The 18414-nt window shown below is 44.3% G+C and overlaps 2 protein-coding genes across 27 annotated transcripts in view; one reads left to right on the top strand and one right to left on the bottom strand.

The window, feature by feature from the left end:
• The window catches only part of RBMS2 (RNA binding motif single stranded interacting protein 2), a 103377-nt gene that overhangs the window by 63042 nt on the left and 21921 nt on the right, over positions 1 to 18414 (top strand). For 12 of the 17 annotated variants that reach the window (XM_086400559.1, XM_086400558.1, XM_086400552.1 and 9 more), the window contains 9 exons: positions 2324 to 2403; positions 2535 to 2644; positions 3094 to 3140; positions 3297 to 3390; positions 8330 to 8407; positions 8748 to 8858; positions 9457 to 9537; positions 9951 to 10036; positions 10145 to 15177. In XM_086400559.1, coding sequence (XP_086256685.1) covers positions 2324 to 2403; positions 2535 to 2644; positions 3094 to 3140; positions 3297 to 3390; positions 8330 to 8407; positions 8748 to 8858; positions 9457 to 9537; positions 9951 to 10031 — 682 coding nt within the window. In that variant the 3' untranslated portion in view covers positions 10032 to 10036; positions 10145 to 15177. Of the gene's footprint in view, positions 1 to 2323; positions 2404 to 2534; positions 2645 to 3093; positions 3141 to 3296; positions 3391 to 7616; positions 7715 to 8329; positions 8408 to 8747; positions 8859 to 9456; positions 9538 to 9950; positions 10037 to 10144; positions 15178 to 18414 lie in introns of those variants that run through there. The other 5 variants (XM_086400561.1, XM_086400562.1, XR_015163904.1 and 2 more) reach the window with 4 other exon arrangements.
• The window catches only part of BAZ2A (bromodomain adjacent to zinc finger domain 2A), a 35047-nt gene continuing 32209 nt past the window's right edge, over positions 15577 to 18414 (bottom strand). For all 10 annotated transcript variants that reach the window (XM_086400493.1, XM_086400497.1, XM_086400495.1 and 7 more), the window contains one exon: positions 15577 to 18352. In XM_086400493.1, the coding sequence (XP_086256619.1) occupies positions 18187 to 18352 (166 nt within the window). In that variant the 3' untranslated portion in view covers positions 15577 to 18186. The remainder of the gene's footprint in view (positions 18353 to 18414) is intronic.

The following is an 18414-nucleotide window of genomic DNA, read 5'->3' as shown; positions in this document are numbered from 1 at the left end:
AGGTCTTTTTCTAGTAACTGCCAACATGGAGATTGTTCAGATCTTTAGTGGTTATTGGCATAGAAAATATACTGACTTACTTTAACTGTGGAAAAGGGGGAAAATACTGTACCCTGTCTTATGTAGATCTTCATATAATTTATAGAACATGTTTATACACATTATCTCATTTGAGCGCTGTATGGTAAGGTAGATGGAGATTTGAAGCAGAAATGAGGAATGAGTCCGGAGGACTTTGGTGCATGTTCTGACTCACAGAGCCTGTGAGTGGTGAACAGGCACCACTAATTCCTTCCTCATTTTCTCTTTTCCCAACAAGATACTTTAGCTGCGTAGCTTCTAACATTGTTCTGTCACCATAAACCCTGTCTTAATACTCTTTCTTCCTACAGACTCAGGAAATCTTTTTTCCGCATTTAAAAAATAATTGAAGTATAGTTGAATTACAACGTGGTGTTAGTTTCAGGTGTACAGCAAAGTGGTTTATGTATTTTTCATATCAGATCAGATCAGATCAGTCGCTCAGTCGTGTCCGACTCTTTGCGATCCCATGAATCGCAACATGCCAGGCCTCCCCGTCCATCACCACCTCCTGGAGTTCACTGAGACTCACGTCCATTGAGTCAGTGATGCCATCCAGCCATCTCATTCTCTGTCGTCCCCTTCTCCTCCTGCCCGCAATCCCTCCCAGCATCAGAGTCTTTTCCAGTGAGTCAACTCTTCGCATGAGGTGGCCAAAGTACTGGAGTTTCAGCTTTAGCGTCATTCCCTCCAAAGAAATCCCAGGGCTGATCTCCTTCAGAATGGACTGGTTGGATCCCCTTGCAGTCCAAGGGACTCTCAAGAGTCTTCTCCAACACCACAGTTCAAAAGCATCAATTCTTCGGCTCTCAGCCTTCTTCACAGTCCAACTCTCACATCCATACATGACCACAGGAAAAATCATAGCCTTGACTAGACGAACCTTTGTTGGCAAAGTAATGTCTCTGCTTTTGAATATGGTATCTAGGTTGGTCATAACCTTCCTTCCAAGGAGTAAGCGTCTTTTAATTTCATGGCTGCACTCACCATCTGCAGTGATCTTGGAGCCCAAAAAAATAAAGTCTGACACTGTTTCCACTGTTTCCCCGTCTATTTCCCATGAAGTGATGGGACCGGATGCCATGATCTTCGTTTTCTGAATGTTGAGCTTTAAGCCAACTTTTTCACTCTCCCTTTTCATCAAGAGGCTTTTGAGTTCCTCTTCACTTTCTGCCATAAGGGTGGTGTCATCTGCATATCTGAGGTTATTGATATTTCTCCCGGCAATCTTGATTCCAGCTTGTGTTTCTTCCAGTCTAGCATTTCTCATGATGTACTCTGCATATAAGTTAAATAAGCAGGGTGACAATATACAGCCTTGACGTACTCCTTTTCCTATTTGGAACCAGTCTGTTATTCCATGTCCAGTTCTAACTGTTGCTTCCTGACCTATATACAAATTTCTCAAGAGGCAGATCAGCTGGTCTGGTATTCCCATCTCTTTCAGAATTTTCCACAGTTTATTGTGATATGTGTGCATATACACATGTGTATCTTTTTCATATTCCTTTCCATTATGGTTTATTACAGGATACTGAACATAGTTTCCTGTGTTCTACAGTACGACACTGTTTATCTGTTTTACATATAGTAATTTGTATCTGCTTACCTCACACTCCTAATAAGCCTCCCTCCCCTGACTCATGAAATCTTAAGGAAGTTATTGGTAGCTAATAGACCTTTATAAGTATGGCCAGAGCAAAAAAATAAATATTGGCAAATTCTTAGCTTGTACAGTTTTATCAGAGTGAAGGAACAGGGAAATTCCCTGGTGGTGCAGTGGTTAGGACTCAGTCTTTTCATTGTTGTGACTTGGGTTCAATCCCTGGTCAGGAAAGTAAGATTATGCAAACAGAGCGAAAAAACCTAGGAAAGTTTCCATTAGGAATTTTGTAATAAAAAATAATGGTAACAGCCACTGTTTATTGTATTCTTATTTAGGAACCAGGCACAATACTGAATACTAGATCCATCAATCAGTATCTTCTTTGGAATATTCATAGCTTGCAGACCCCCATTATTCCTTTCAGGATCCCTAGAGGAACCAGTTGAGAAAAACCTTCATCAGAAGCTGGGGTTTCTTCTCTAAGATGCCTTGAATTTGTGTGGAGGAAGCTCTGTTTCTGTAGTTGACAATTTTTGGAGCATTTGTGGGGCTGGGAACTTAAGAGCTTTCTCTTTAAATGTAGGGAGGGTATAGATCCTGGAGAAGCTAGACCCTAACTCCTCTTGTGCTCCTTAGGATGGAGTCCACAGAGAAGTGTGAAGCCATCATCACCCACTTTAATGGAAAATATATTAAGACACCCCCTGGAGTACCAGGTGAGGCATCTGGGAATCAGGCTGAGAGGCCACAGGTTATGACTTCTGTGAAGATTCTGGAGGCTTTTTGCATGAGTGAATGGGCTAAGTGAGGTGGGACTCAGCTGCCTGTCTGTTTTCTCTCTCGGCAGCCCCATCCGATCCCTTGCTTTGCAAATTTGCTGATGGGGGTCCAAAGAAACGACAGAACCAAGGAAAATTTGTGCAGAACGGACGGGCCTGGCCAAGAAATGGAGACATGGTAAGAGGCCCTCTCAGAGACAAGAATACTAATGACATTAAAATGGAATGGATGGGACTTCCATGGCAGTTTAGTGGTTGGGACTTGGCTTCCACTGCAGGGAAGGCGGGTTCGATCCCTGGCCAGGGAACTAAGATCCTGCATGCCGAATGGGGATGCCAAGGCAAAAAAAAAGAAGGAATGGAAATTTCCATGGCTTGATTCCTGGGGTAGGCTTGAGAGCTCCAGTATGTAAATGAGCAATGCTGGCTACTTCACACACTCTTTAGTGTAAATGGGATTGTGCACCCTTCACAAGCAGGAAAACCCTGGAACAGTTACTGTGGGGACTAGTCCAGACTTGGCTTTTAATCAGTTGAACCAAACGCTTCCCCAGCCTTGAAATTCTGGGCCTGCTCCTGTTCTCACCTAAGCGCTCACAGTGTGCGCACTGTGTTCTTTCTTTCTAGGGTGGCATGGCTTTGACCTATGACCCCTCCACGGCTCTTCAGAATGGGTAAGGGTGTCGTATGTAAACAGCCTGCCTGAAAATGCCATAGTCGTGTGTCCAGGCCCTCGCATGGATTGCCTTGATGTTCATGGCTGTATCTGTCAGTGGGGGCCCTTGCTTTGCAGTTTCCTGACTCCTTACTGATGTGGTCCCTTCCTACAGGTTTTACCCAGCTCCTTACAACATCGCCCCCAACAGGATGCTCACTCAGTCTGCACTGTCCCCGTATCTTCCATCTCCTATGACGTCATATCAGGTACGTTCATGCCCAGAAAAGGGCTCGGGGTTTGCCCTGCCATCGTGTTTTAGGCTGGAAACAACTTGCTGTTTTTCCCATTGTTTCCTTTACACAGATTATATGCAAACAGTTTCACATAAAAGTGTAACACATGATCCCCTTACATGCATACAGGCTGTTGTATGCATGTACTTTGTACTCTGTATCCACCATTCCCACAAGCAAACCCATGTTAGTTTCCGCCTTTTTTTGGTCATTTTCATATACGTATAAATATATGGTTTTGGAAGTCATTGTTTATGTTATAAAAATTTGCCATATTAAATGTCTTTTTTATACTTTTCCCACATAAACCAGTGATTCTCAAAGCGTGGTCCCTGTACCTGCAGTATCAGCCCTACCTGGGTATTTTTAGAAACAAATTCTTGGACTCCACCCTAGATCCAGAGGAACTCTGGGGGATGAGTCCTACTAGCCTGAGATTTAACAAGCCCTCCAGGTGGTTCTATGCAGCTCTGTTCTAATTATTTCTTTTTAATAGTCACATTATAGTTCATGCTGCATAAATACCAGAATTCTTTCACTAGACCACCGTGAAGGGCATTCTTTGGATTTCAGTTTTTTTCTGGTACAAATGATGCTCTGGTAAACATGCTTTTGCCTGTGTCCTCACAGATGAGTGCTTTTGTTTCTAGGGGCTAGAGTCCAAGGGGTGAGGTTGTAAGGTTGAATGATACACAGACTTTTGGCTTTATAGATGTTACAGATTTCTTTCCACAAAGGCTACCAAATTCATGTTCCCACTGGCAACATATGAGAGGACCTATTTCCCTCCAGCCAGAGGTGGCATTGCTCTTGTAAAGTTTTTCCTATCTTGGTAGGTGTAAAGTACAGTGTTGCTTTAATTTGCACTTCCCTGACTGAAGCTGAGTTTAAGCATTTTTGGGTCATATTTTGATTTGTTCTTTCCTGATTACTCTTCATATACTTGGCCCATTTTCCTATTCATTTGTTCTTTTCCCATCAGCTTATAAAAACCATCAATATTATTGGGACGTCTCTGTTGGTCCAGTGGCTAAGACTTTGTGCTTCCAGTGCAGGGGCCAAGGTTCTATCCCTGGGTAGGGAACAAGATCCCACTTGCCACAAGTAAAGTTCCTGCATGCTGCAGCATACCACACATAAGACCTGGCCCAGCTAAGTTAAAAACCTCAACAGTGCACGCTCTGGGACATTCTGAAGGCTAGAGGGATTTATTTCTAAGTTACCCACATACACGTGTCAGACTTTCCTGGCTTGCTTCTGGGCAAGGAAGCAGGCTCAGCTATGGTTTTTTATCACATGATTTAAAAAAGAAAACTATCAATATTATTGGAATTTCCCTGGTGTTCCTGTGGTTAAGACTCTGAGTTCCCAATGCAGGGGGCACAGTTTCAGTCCCTGATCAGGGAAGTAAGATCCTGCATACCTGGCCAAAAAAAAAAAAAAGCTATTATAAGTGCTAATCTTCTGAATGTTATCTTTGTTACAAGTTTTTTTCCAAATTTTTTTCCCACTGCCTTTGTGGTCCTCAAACTTAGGCTGTGCATCAGAATCAGTTGGAGAGCTTTATTCAGTTCAGTTGCTCAGTCATGTCCCACTCTTGGAGACTCCATAGACTGCAGCCCGCCAGACTTCCCTGTTCATCACCAACTCCCGGAGCTTGCTCAAACTCATGTCCATCGAGTCGTTGATGTCATTAAACCTAGGTCAGAGAGCTTATTAAACTTACTGGGCACCACGCTAAGAATTTCTGATTCAGCAAGTCTAGGGTGAGAGGCAAGAATGTGTATTTCTAACAAGTTCCCAGGTGTTGCTCCTACTGCTGGTCCAGAGATCATACTTTGGGAATCACTAGTTTTTGCTATATACAAAAGTTTAACGTTTGTATATAGTTAAATATGTCTGCTTTTTTTTTTTTTACTTACAGCTTTCGAATTTCTTGTCTTAATTCAAGAGGTCTTCCCAGTCTGTACATTGTTCATGTGGTCCCCAGGATTTATTTCATTGTTTTACATTTAAATGTATAGTTACCAGGAATTTATGTTTGTATATGACGTAAGATAGGGGTCCTATTGTATTCCCTTCAAAGTATTCACCAGTTGTCCTAGCACCAAATTATTAAATAATCCATCCTTTTCCTGGGCTTCCCTGGTGGCTCTGCCAGTAAAAAATCTGCCTGGAATGCCAGAGACCTGGGTTTGATCCCTGGGTTGGGAAGATCCCCTGGAGGATGGCATGGCAACCCACTCCAGTATTCTTGCCTGGAGAATCCCCATGGACAGAGGAGCCTGGCAGGCTATAGTCCATGGGGTCGCAGAGAGTCAGACATGACTGAGCGACTAAGCACATCCTTTTCCCACTGAATTGAGATGCTACCTTTGTCATATAATAAACACTGGAATTTTTTTCTGTGTCCTTTATACTCTTCCAGTGATCATTGTATCTGTTCCTATTTCAATAATTTGTTAATTTGATTACAGTGGCTTTCATAGTATGTTCTAATATTTAATAAGATAAAACCTTCTTCACTCTCTTTTTCATACTTTTTTTTGGTTTTTTTTTTGGCATCTGTTATTCTGTGTAAGTTTATGATCATTTTATCTAATTTTTAAAAATCTGTGAGGGAGGGCTTTAATTGAAATTACGTTATACCTATATATTTAAGAGAATTGACTACTTAAAACGTACAGTCTTTTCACTTAAGATGTATTTCTTTTCATGTTCTCAGATCTTTGTTATGTCCTTCAGTAGGATTTTAATTTTGTTTATGTAGGTCTGTACTTTTTGTCGTCATCTTCAGGTGCTTATTGATACACCAAAGAGAGGTTATTGATTTATGTTCATCTATTTTGTATACAGCTCACTTAGTGAATCCTCTTATTACTATTAGTAATTGTTTAATTTAAATCTCTTAGGTTTTCTAGGTATAGTTATATCACTGATGCAAAATAATAGCTCTCTTTTCCATTTCAATTTTATGCCAGTGGTATCCCAATTGTATTTCTTTGACTCCACTACCTAATAGGTTACTATAATTGCAGTGTTTTTAATGTGGGTTAATGCTTGCAGCTAAGTTTTTGGTAATAGCCTTTAATATATGTAAGTAGTTTCTTTTTAGTCTCTGTTTTACTTTGTGATATTTTTTAAAATTTATTTTTTGGTTGTAACTCTCGGCTCTCAGAATCTTAGTTCCCCAACCAGGGATTGAACCCAGGCCATGGCAGTGAAAGCTCTGAGTCACATCCACTGGACCTCCAAGGAATTCCCTACTTCATGAATTTTTTTTTTTTTTTTTAAGTAAATGGCTGTTGGATTTTATAAAATGTCTTTTCAGCATCTAATATTACACTGACTTTTTCCTTCAATTTTGACTTATGTTTGTAGAGTTTCTGATTTTGAACAATCCCTACATTTGTGGAATAGATCTACTTGTTTATCAAGATGCATTTCTAGCTTCTCATTGCTTTTTTTCTTTTAAAATTGAGATATAAATTACAGACTATAAAAGTTTTAGAGTATGCTAGTCAGTAGTGTATATTTATAGGATTATGCAACCATCACTATTATCTGATTCCAGAATGTTTTCATTACCTCAGAAAGAAACTCTGTGCCCATTGGTAGCCGTTCCCTATTCTTCCTTCACCCTAGCCCCTGGCAACCACTGATACACTTTCTGTATCTACAGATTTGCCTCTTCTGGACATACTGTAAAAGTGGAAGCATATAGTAAATGTCTTTTGTGGCTGGACTTCTTTCACTTAGCATATTTTCAAAGTTTATTCATGTGTAGCATGTAGCAGAACTTGATTCTTTTTTATGACTGAATCATATTCCATTGTATGGACATGCCCCATTTTGTTATCTGTTTATCAGTTGATGGTCGTGTGAGTTGTTTCTACCTTTTGGCCATTATGAATAATAATAGTCATAGTATTATTGGGTAATACTGCTATGAACTTTTGTGCACAGTTTTTGTGTGGACATATGTTTTCATTTCTCTAGGGTACACACAATTACTCAGTACCTATTAACTCTACATTTAACTTTTTGAGGAACTGCCAAACTGTTTTCCAAGGTCACTGTACCATTTTACATCCCCATCTGCAGTGTATAACATTTGTTATTCAGTCCTTTTAAAATTGTAGCCATCTAAGTGGGTATAAAGTGGTAACTCGTTGTGACTTTGATTTATATCTCCCTAGTGACTAGGGGCTTCCCTGGTGGATCAGCGGTAAAGAATTTGCCTACAATACAAGAGATGCGGGTTCGATTCCTGAGTCAGGAAGATCCCTTGGAGGAGGTAATGGCAATCCACTCTGGTATTCTTGCCTGGAGAATCCCAGGGACAGAAGAGCATGATGGGCTACAGTCCATGGGGTCGCACAGAGTCGGACACAGCTGAGTGACTAAGCACAGCGCAGCAGTGACTAACGATGTTGAGCCTGTTGAATGTGCTTGTTGGCCATTTGTGTATCTTCTTAGAGAAATATCTACTCAGATTCTTAGCCCATTTTAAAATTGGGTTACTTGAAGTGTAAGAGTTGTTAATATTTTAAAAATATTCTTAAATATTTCTATTTTCTAAGGGGGCACTGAAATTGAAATTGTTAGTTGCTCAGTCATGTCTGACTCTGCGGCCCCATGGACTGTAGCCTGCCAGGCTCCTCTGTCCATAGAATTCTCTCAGCAAGAACACTGGAGTGGGTAGCCATTCCTTTCTCCAGGGGACTTTTCCCACCCAGGGATCAAACCCGGGTCTCCTGCATTGCAGGCAGATTCTTTACCATCTGAGCCACCAGGGAAGCCCCACACTCCAAACTTACTTGTGTTTTGCTGAAAAATATCAGATCATTGGGTGAAATAACAGTCTTCAGGAAGTTAACATTTTTGTTTTGTTTATTTTCGCTTCCATTAGAGAGTAACTCAGACATCTCCTCTACAAGCACCTAGCCCGTCTTGGATGCACCACCAGTCATACCTCATGCAGCCTTCAGTGAGTGTTCAGAAGTGGGCAAAAGCCAAAGTGCCAATTTGATGTAAAAGAAAACAGTGGGATTTGATGAAAGGAGGTGTGGGTGTGAGTCCTGGCTCAGTCTCTCGTGTGACCAGGTGTCTGACCTTACATTCTGTGAGTTTACTATTCTTAGACAAGAACGCCTCCAGCCTGGTAGGCAGAGTGCATGTTCCTGCTGCAGGGCCAGGTGGTTGCTTGCCTGTCATTTTCCAGGATTTTTAAATGTCTGTCAGCAGTGGTTCTGGTAGCCATGAACCTCTGCTTCCTGCAGCCTCACAGGATGCTGCCAACTAACTTTGCCCTTTGCTGCTGCTTCTAGGGTTCAGTTCTGACACCAGGAATGGACCATCCCATTTCTCTCCAGCCTGCCTCCATGGTGGGACCTCTTACCCAGCAGTTGGGCCACCTCTCTCTCAGCAGCACGGGCACGGTAAAGCAAGATATTCCTCTTATAAACTCCTGCCACACAAGGAACACCTGTGTAAGACTCTTAGGTTTAAATACTCTTGGATAAGGATGGGAATGACTTCACTGTCATCGAGGACACACTCAGAAAAGGAGATGGACTGTGAGCGAGGAATACAGCCTTCTACTCTGAAACTCATTCGTTTTAACTGATTCCTCTTCATGTAACTAAAGGATCAGTGCTCCTGTCTACGTATTATCTAGTAGGGGTTCACACACATCTCTTGAAAGCCTTATCAGAATAGTAATAGGAAGAATGGGTGAAGCCTGATAGGTTTCTCGAAGCTCAGGTGCATTCTGGTTTGTGGAGGAGTGCTTAAAACAGAGAGGGCAGTGCGTTGAGAAAAAGCAGAAGATGGGAAAGAGGAGGAAAAGCAGTCATGTAGGTAGAAGTCTCTCTAAGCCAGTGTACTTCAGAGTCATCGGAAGTGCTTTTAAAAAGCACAATTAAATTAGAATCTCTGGAGAGGGGACATAGGCACTTACAGTTTTTAAAGCTCCCCAGGTGTTTTAATTGTAGCCAAGAATCACTGCTCTGAGCCTGTCAATGCATCTCATTCCAGTATGTGCCAACAGCTGCAGCTATGCAGGGAGCTTACCTCTCCCAGTACACCCCAGTGCCTTCTTCCAGTGTTTCAGTTGAGGTAAGAACTTTATAGTCTCTTGGGGTTGAAAAGGAACAGAGGCAGGTTTTCCACTGATCAAAATCTTCCTCTCGCAGTGATGCCGATTCTGTGTTCATAAATAGCTGGTGGGTGTGTGAAGAATACAGGAAGGAGAGAGACTTAGTGCCTTTGACTGAGGCCCTTCCTCTCATTTAGCCGGACAGCAGTTAACCCCAGGGTGCTGGCTTGCGTTGACCATTGTGCTCTGGGATGAGGATAGGTTGCTCTAAAGTTGGGAAAGTGATGCTGTGAGTGTGCATGTGTGTGTGTGCATGCGCACAGGTGTGTGGCAGGGGGTAGGTCGGGGAGGGCACTCAGCGTAGTGAGGCTGCTTCAGTGGGAGGTGAGGGAAGGATGTGCAAGTTGACTCGCCTGCCTTGCCTGTGGTACAGGAGAGTGGCAGCCAGCAAAGTCAAGTGCCGGTGGATGCACCCTCAGAGCATGGCGTCTACTCTTTCCAATTCAACAAGTAACAGTGGTAAGAAACACACACCGAGGGCGGGGTGGGCTGAACAGCCTGAAATCAGACTGGTTCTCATGCTTGTCGCTCCGCCTCCCCACTCTCTCTGGCTTATGCCTCTTTTAGGGTTTCCCTCCCCGTCTTTGTTGAATATAAAAGAATTCTTGGATATGCTGATGCTCCAGACTCCAGAGGGCTGACCAGGAGTACAGCCCTTCTGTGGGCCCAGCTGAGGACTAACACTTGGTCATCGGTTTTCCCAGGCCTGGGCCTGGAAAGAGAAATCTGCACCCCCGCCTTCTGCTCTTCCTCCACTCCTGGTGGAGCCTGGGCGGGTGTTGGCTGTCACCGTTTGTGTGTGCTGCAGTCAAGGACATCAACAAAACTTCTTTTCTTTTGTGAAGAAAGTTTGCTGTTTTGCTTTTAACTGCAATATACTCTTATCCTACTCCAAAGAGACATGGTGCCTGGAACTTCTTCCCTTCTTTGTGAAAAACCATTTTTGATGTGTTGGACTTTTTTGGGAAGGCTTTTTTTTTTATAAACATTATTTCTTAAAAAAAAAAGATGTGGTGCTAGAACATTGATGGAGTCCTTTGTGGGCCCTTCTTACTGAGTTTAGCAATGGACTTTTTTTGTGGGGAGGTGTGTGTAAGAATACACAGACTTTCAATGTTTTGTTTTATAAAGCTCTTAGATCACACATCCCATCGCTTCTTCACATACATTTTATGCCTTCTTTTCCTCATCCAGATTGTTCTTTTTCTCTTTTCCATACAGCAGAACCTGCTTACTTTAACCTCTTTACAGCTGTTAATTTTGTTATTTCTTTTTTGAATGAAATTTCCTATGGAATTTGGAGGGGCGGGGCAAGGAACAGGGAGACTAAGCAGGCAGTGGAAGCGGCTTTTCCTCCCTCTGCCCTTCTGGAAGCGGAGCCTTGACCTTGGCTAAGGAGACAGTTCCACAGCCTTTGGTAGCCATCTTTGATCCAAATTGGGATGAAGACTAGGTTTTCCCTGGCAAGTTCCAGAGGAACAGACCTACTGACTTCTAATTCTTCTCATTGCCGAGGCCAGCACCACACCTTCTGAGAAAATGTCTTCTCCAGCTACAGCTTTTCAGGAATACCTGCTTTTTGCTTCCCGGAGGATCTTTTCTGCCCTGGGTCTCAGGGCCCCTCTCTTCCCTGTTGCATGTCATTGCCATGCTCAGAGCCTTTGCATTTGTGACCTTGCTGAATCCACTTAGGTTCCTTCCCCACCGTGGACCATCAGCGGCTTCACCTTTAGACCAGTGATTCTCAGAGAGGCCATTAGGCAGTCTCTGGAGACATTTTTTCGTGGTCATGTCTGGGCGTGAGGCTGTGTGCTGCTGCCATCTAGTGGCTGAAGACGAGGGATGCTGCTGAACACCCTGTAGTGCACAGGAGAGACCTGGCTCCCTGGACCAAAGAACTCTGACTCAGAATGTCAGTAGTGCCACCGTTAGGAAACCTTGATGAAGACAGTGTCAAGCCTGCCTGTGTACCAGAGGACTTGGTAAATTCCCAGCCCTGGACACACAGTGCCTTTTGACCCCCAGGCAACTAGTTGAGAGAGAACTGAGGTTCTTGAATTTTTCCCAGGCTTTGACCTTTGGCACCTCTATGTATACAGCAAGGGCTGCCCTTGAAGGGTTCAGGCCACGTGCACACACACATTGAGAGGGATCGAGGTGGGGGCTGGTCTCTGTGTGTGTGTGTGCTATGCTGGGGTGGGAAAGGACAAAGTTCTTTGTAACTGTCCAGAGCATTTGGGCCCCTTTCCCAGGGAACCAGGATGTCAAAAATAATTTTCCTTGTGGAAGGACAGCAGGGAGCTAGGAGAGAAAAGAGCAATAAATCCCATCTCAGTATTCCCAAGGTCAGGAGCCCTTCACAACAAGGCTCTGTTTTGCTCTTCAACCCCATCTCCTTCTGCAAAACCTGGCTACGTACCTGGAGACAGATTGGAGGAAGCCTTTGCCCATCGGTCCTGCACCTTCTCTTCCCAGTCACTCCCTTCTACACTGAAAGGAGAGTGCTGCTCTCCTTCACTTCCAGGTCAGGTACGTTTCCCCCAGACAGATGGAAAGCCTGATGATGGAGAATGGGGAAACAGGTGTTCAGTAGGCTGGCTGTAGGGAGAGGAAGGAGATGCTCCAGGGCGGGAAGAAGCTGTGATGTCAGTTGTACACAGAGCTTGGGCCCAGCTCGCCCTTCCCTTTGCCCATCCCAGAGTTGAGAGTCCTGATGCTCCCCACCCCCAAGTCCTCTTGTGCATCCTGAGGGTGAGGAAGTAGAGGCAGCAGACAGCAGGTAGGGGTAATAGGTAAGATGGAAAATATAAAAGATGAAATTGCTACAGTTTTCTCATGGGTAACTTCCAACCTCAGGAAGGCTTTATCTGATGTAAAACAGCCCCAAGTCCAGTAACCTTCTGGGAGGGTTTGCCTGGGCAGGTAGCTCTTGTTTCCGAGTCTCTAGTCCTTAGTCAGAAAAGTACACCATAGGTCTCTTCAGGGGCCTTGAAGAAAAAGAGAAGAGTCTAGTTCAGTTAATTAATAGTAGTTAGGGGGAACCTTGCTTTGCTAGGAGGTTTAGTGAAAGGAGGGCCTTTCATATACAGAAGCTGTTGACATTAGTGCTGCCCCTTCTCTGCCTATCAGAATTCTTGGTTCTACTTTCTCTGTATTTAAATGTTTAAATGGCTCTTATTTTGCATTGTTTTGTTTTAAAATTATGAAGTTACCTTTTGTCCGTTTTCCTCATGTGAATCTGCTTAATGGATTTTATTAATGAATATTTCTGGTTTGGGCATGGGAAGCGATGGAGTGAGAGCCTGAGGTTATTTTTGTAGTGGTTTATGGCATCGTGGAATTTTGTTTGGACCCTTTTGGGTTACACTCATGATACTTTCCCCCTAATTGTTAGTTCATTTCTGACAGTTCATAACATGATTGAGTGGGAAAAGGAGAAGGAATAAGGGCCAGTTTTTCTCTCTCAGAATGGCCCACTGGTGGCAGTGGAGCTGCTGAGGAATTACAGGGGCGTCTGCAGGCTCATAGCCCTGCGCTGGGCTCTTTAAACTATGCTAGTGTTTTCCGAATCCTGTCTTCATGGAACCCAGGTCGTACTCTCCCTGTACTTCACATCTCACCCTTGATCATTACAGTGCTCGTTAACATTCTTAAAATATTTTACTACTTGGTATTTTTCTCTTTTCAGTCAAATAGAACATACTAGAATCACTTTCTCAGATGATACAATCCTTTATTAGGCTTAGTGCCTGCCTGTCCCACCTCATGCCAATATTATTACTGCTCCTGTCTCACTCTGGATACTCAGACCCGAGGCTTTTTGGAGGAGGGTTTGGGTCGAGGTTAGGGAAAATGTAGAAATGACATTGGGGAGAGAGGTTATTTTTAGAGTATTTTTAACCAAAGGATTGGAAGAGCTGCCCAGGACTAGGAAGCCTAGTGGCTCTAAAGAGTAAATAAATACCCCTTGTCAGGAATAGATGGTGTAGTAGGGGGACATTACTTGCACTGAGTGTGAGGACTAGACTTTGTTGCTTTACTGACCCGCCCTGGATCAGGCCACCTCAGCCCAGTTCCATTCTTCTTTTCCTGACTTACTGATCAGTGAGCTCATTTAGCCCCTTGGTGCCTGCACTGCTTATCCCCTGCTGCTTCAGTGTGTGCCGTTTGGGGTGCCTACTTGTGGGTTGTTATTTTGCTCCACAAAGGTGCAGTGTGAGGGCTTGCTGGAATGGAGTGTAAACATCTAAAAGTTCTTTCGTGCACGTGCCCCACCTTCTGGGAGAGCAGCAGCATTGCACTTATTAGCAGTTTACCTCGACCTTCTTGGCCTAGGGCAATAAACTTGGGTCAGTGATCAGGTCTAAACTTGTCCCCAGGATCTGCTAGACCAACTTCAAAGAGGGTGGTATTATGACAGCCAGTCTGTAAGGGCTAGGTCTAACCTTGTGCCTTGCCACATTAACCCCTGCCTGATTCCCTCCTAAACCAACTATGCCATTTCTGTGCTACCTGCTTTTAACTCCTTCCAGGCATTAGCAGATCTCGCCTTCACCCTCGCTTTTACCCTTTCCTTTTGTAGGAGGGTCTTCTTTCAACAGCTGAGCCAGGCCTGTGAGCTCTATCCCCCTTCTCCTCTTTGCTGAATTCTGCGGCACCTCCCTAGAGGTGCTCCCCACGAGACTAGTAATGAGAGAGGTAGGTGCTCTCTCAGCCCAGCTACCACTGCTGCTTCTCCCTGGCCTGTCCACTTCCATTTCAAATGAACCTCCATTCTCCCGGGTATGGCCCACAACTTCCTTGTCCTTGTTACAGATCTACCTCACAGTTCCACAGTTCAACACGGGCACAAGCACCTGGTTTACACGTGTTTCCCCTTTACTGTCTGTCCTTCCCTTCACAAGGGTTAGGAAACGGGGGGCTAGAAAGGGCTCACAATCAAATGCAAGAATTCGTTATTTCTATTTCTGGAATGTCTTTGAGATTTTTACCTCCTTTATTCACCCTAGAATAGTGTGAACTCTTCTGTTAGATATTGCTGTGGTAGGCCAAATGATGACTGCTTAGGATATTAAGTAATGCTTGGGAGCCACCCCCAGAACACCAGCACTGAAGCAGAACTTATGACTTGTTTAAGTTTGCCAGTGGCTGCCACTAGCTGAGAAGGTAAGCATGCACCAAAGTGGCCATCTGAGGTTTTTGGAGGGTTGAAAACAGAGATATTCCTTCTCCTCCTATTCCAAGTTAGAGGGTCACCAAAACAAAACTTCCAGCCTTCAGTGTGATAAGCTTTCCCAGCTTGTAAAAAGTTCTCACAGCATTTACTGGTGTTTGCATCCCCCAACACATAACAATTTCGGGGGTGGTGAGTGCACTCCTACATGCACTTACCACCTTGGACAGGAAATAAGTTTAATTATTCTCAAAACACATTTTGTACAGTTTTTCTTTATCCAGAGGTTTCTCATTTTATACTTTTGCCATGTTTGTGCCAGTGCTGCCCACTCTAATTTTCTGACCCTTGGTATTCTCATGTTTCTTCCCTATAATTTGGTAGAACTTTCTCTTATTTCAACTTGTGGAATAAAACACAAAATCTACCTCGTGGTGTCTTATCCATGGGTGGGAAGCTGGGGAAGGTGGTGATGAGCACATACTTTTCCTGTATCAGGAACACAGGTGGCAGCCTTAGAAAGCCAAGGCCATGCCTCACAAGGTAGGAACTCGGCACACTTGAATCCTTTCTTACAGCACCTCAGCCAGAAGCACCCGTTTCATTCACATAAACAGAAATTCTGCCTTGGATGCCCCCTGGAAAAGGAAGGGCCAAGCCTGGAGGTTCAGAGAGAAATGTTGACACTTAGGGGCACACTGCTCTCCTGCTTGCTGTCTTCTCCATCAAACCAGTCATATACTCACCCTGACACGACCCAGTTTTCCCCTTTAGGCAATTACAAGAACCTTTGTTGAAGGAAGATAAATACACGGAGTCTTTTGAGTCTCTATCAAATGTGGTTTTTATTCAACTGACAAGCACTTTTCTACAGCTGCACTTGTGGAACATCACATGGCAAAAAACAGGAGTTTTTTTTTATCTCTAGACTTTTTTTTCCTTTTTTTACCTTATTAAAAATGAGATTGGTCCTAAAAATATAGAAAGAAATAAATTTAAATTCACAAAAAACTGTACATTATCAAAAAGTCACTAAAACACCACATTTGGTTATATAAAAAGTCAAGTCCCTTTTGTTGTAAAAGGAACGTGGAAATTTGTTGGTGTTGATGGTGTGGTTTCTTCCTGTTACCAGACTGATGGGAGAAGGGAAACAGAGGGGTAGGGGTGGGTTTTATTTACTTTTAAAACTTGCCTTCCCTATCAAATACTCTCGTCAAGAAGAGAAAATCCACCTAGCTCAAGGGGCAGTGAAGATGAGAAAGAAAAGTGAGAAATGGCCCCTTTGATCATGCCCTGTCCCACCCCCCCCATCAACCCCCATTCCAAACTGAGGCTAGGACTCCACCCCACCTTCAGAGTGCCTGGTCCCTAGGGAAAGAGATGGAGCTGGGAGAGGAACACAGCAGGAACAATTGAAACTTCACTCCCCCGTCCATCTAACCTCCAACAGTAAAATTAATCTAGAACATTTTATACTGGGGAAAACTGCCGTGGGGAAAAAGAAGAGCCCCCAACAGTTCCAAATGCTTGACTAACACAAAGTTTGTTACAGAGCAGTTATTTAGATAAAATATAAATATTTATGCATAATATAAAGTCAATTCAAATATTCTTCAATCCACCTCTTATTTAAAAGCAAAAAAAAAAAAATCTCAAATAAAATTAAAAGTTCTGAGGTTTATATGACAGAAAAGGCGACTTTAGAAATAGGCTAGGGGTAGAAGGGGCATAAAGAAAGAAAGGGGTTGCCCCAGGACCTACACTGCCCCCACCCCCTTCAGTGGCAATTCAGTGCTGCTAGAAGTACAGGAATGCTCCCCCTCACCCGGCACCCCCTCTCCCACCAATGGAACATTTCTTGGGTGCCTCAGCTCTCTGCTTGGGCCAGCCAGCAGCCACCTCCCCAGTGCAAGTACCCGTAATCTCTGATGGGAGGGGCTCTGCTGAGCAGGAAAGCAGGGGGCCAGGGGCCCATGGCTATAGCTGGGAGTTAGCAGCTTTCCTCTGTTGGGGCTTAACTTGGGCATAGTCACATGTAGGGCAGTGGTGGACCCAGAGCCTCTCCTCCCTACTCATTTGTGCTCTGGGGTCTCTGCTACTGGGGAAGGGGTCCCAGGATGTAAAGGAGATAAGGGAAAGAGCACAACTAAACCCACAGAAGCTCATGGGATTAGGAAAAGATCCAGTTCTACCCCTCTCCCTGCAAAAGCTTAGGACTCAGAGCTACTGAAAGGAGAAGTTGTTCCTGCTAAAAGATTGCACAGTTTGAAGAGGCTGGAACAGAAATGACTGGGAGAGAGGGAAGAGACACAGCTTTGACCCAGAAAAACTGTTCCTGTGGTTTCCCAAAGACAAAGTGATAGTTTAAAACAATGAGAAAGGTGTCTCAATGGTTTGAAACAATGGGGAACAGATACTTGGGGAAAAAACTGAATGGATGCCACCAAAAACAGGGGCACAATCACATCCTCTCTCACTCACTCACACACCCATACACACCTCTCTCTCTGTCTCAGGCCAGTCGATTGCTACCTGGCCTCCATCTTGGGGTGTGCCCGAACTCAGCAGTAGTTGTCCCTGAGGAGTTCCCAAGAGGGAGGTTTGGGTAAGAGGTGGGGAAGGAGGCTGGAAGGCCCAGGGTCCAGGGTGCCTCCCTGCCCTCTCCCCAGTTTACTGAGTTTCAAAAAAGGCTAGAAACTCAGCATTTGAGGAGTATCCAACATTATAGAGGGGCTAGCTACTGGCAGGAAGATGAGGACAGAGAGAAAGACAGGGACCTCTGAACTTCTTTTTCCTTTGAAGGGAAAAATTTGGGGGAAGAGAAGGGAGGAACCCGTACACATAGTTTTACATTATTGGATGAGAGACAAATCTGAAGGGGAGAGGGGAGAGAGAAAGTGAGAAGCAGGGGAGGGACTGAACATGGAAGCAGCATGTTCAGGGCCCGGTGTCCGGCTCGACACACTTGGGAGTTAAGTCCACTTTACTGGCCGTCACTGCGGGTCCACACACAGTACAGAGTGTTTCTCGGTTTCACACATTCACTAGAACTATTGCTATTGTTAAATAGCCCCAGAATGCTGGGGCACGTACAAGGAAGGTGAGGAAGCTGGGAGGAGGAAGTAGGGGCTTCTTTCCTCCTCCTCTTATTTAATTAGGAAATAAAACAGAAAGGAAAAATTATTTTTTCTTTTTTGGCTTTCGGTCCAGAAGGACCTCATCTCTGCCCCTCTTATCTGAGGAACAAGAGGAGGAAAGGGAGAAAGGGTGTAAGGATAAGAAGATGTAGGGCGCTGCCAAGGGCAAGGTCAAAAATCAGGGTTCTCCCTCTGACTTGAGTCTGGACCCAGGGCAGCATCAGCAGGTGAGAATGGCAGGGTTTGTGTGGAGGGCAGGGGGCAATGCCACAGGGTGACTCCCCACCTCCCATGCCTCACAGATTGGCCTGTTTTCCCTGATAAAACTCCTCCCAGCGGCTCTCAAAGAAGCGGCGCATGATGTGTCCAGCCTTGCCCACTTCAGAATCATCTTCATTGAAAGTCTGGCAATTGTCAAAGACCAGCAGTGCATCAGCTGCAAACTCCTCTGAGCTGGTGTACCTGGGCAGGGGTGGAGACAGAGCTGTCAGCGGGGTACCAGCAATGGCAGTAACAGAAGAGCC

The sequence above is a fragment of the Bos grunniens genome, chromosome 5 (genome assembly GCF_055505025.1).
Source record: "Bos grunniens cultivar Pamir isolate PY7600 chromosome 5, Bosgru_T2T1.0, whole genome shotgun sequence".
Lineage (NCBI taxonomy): Eukaryota > Metazoa > Chordata > Mammalia > Artiodactyla > Bovidae > Bos > Bos grunniens.
This window is presented reverse-complemented; position numbering and strand designations above follow the sequence as displayed.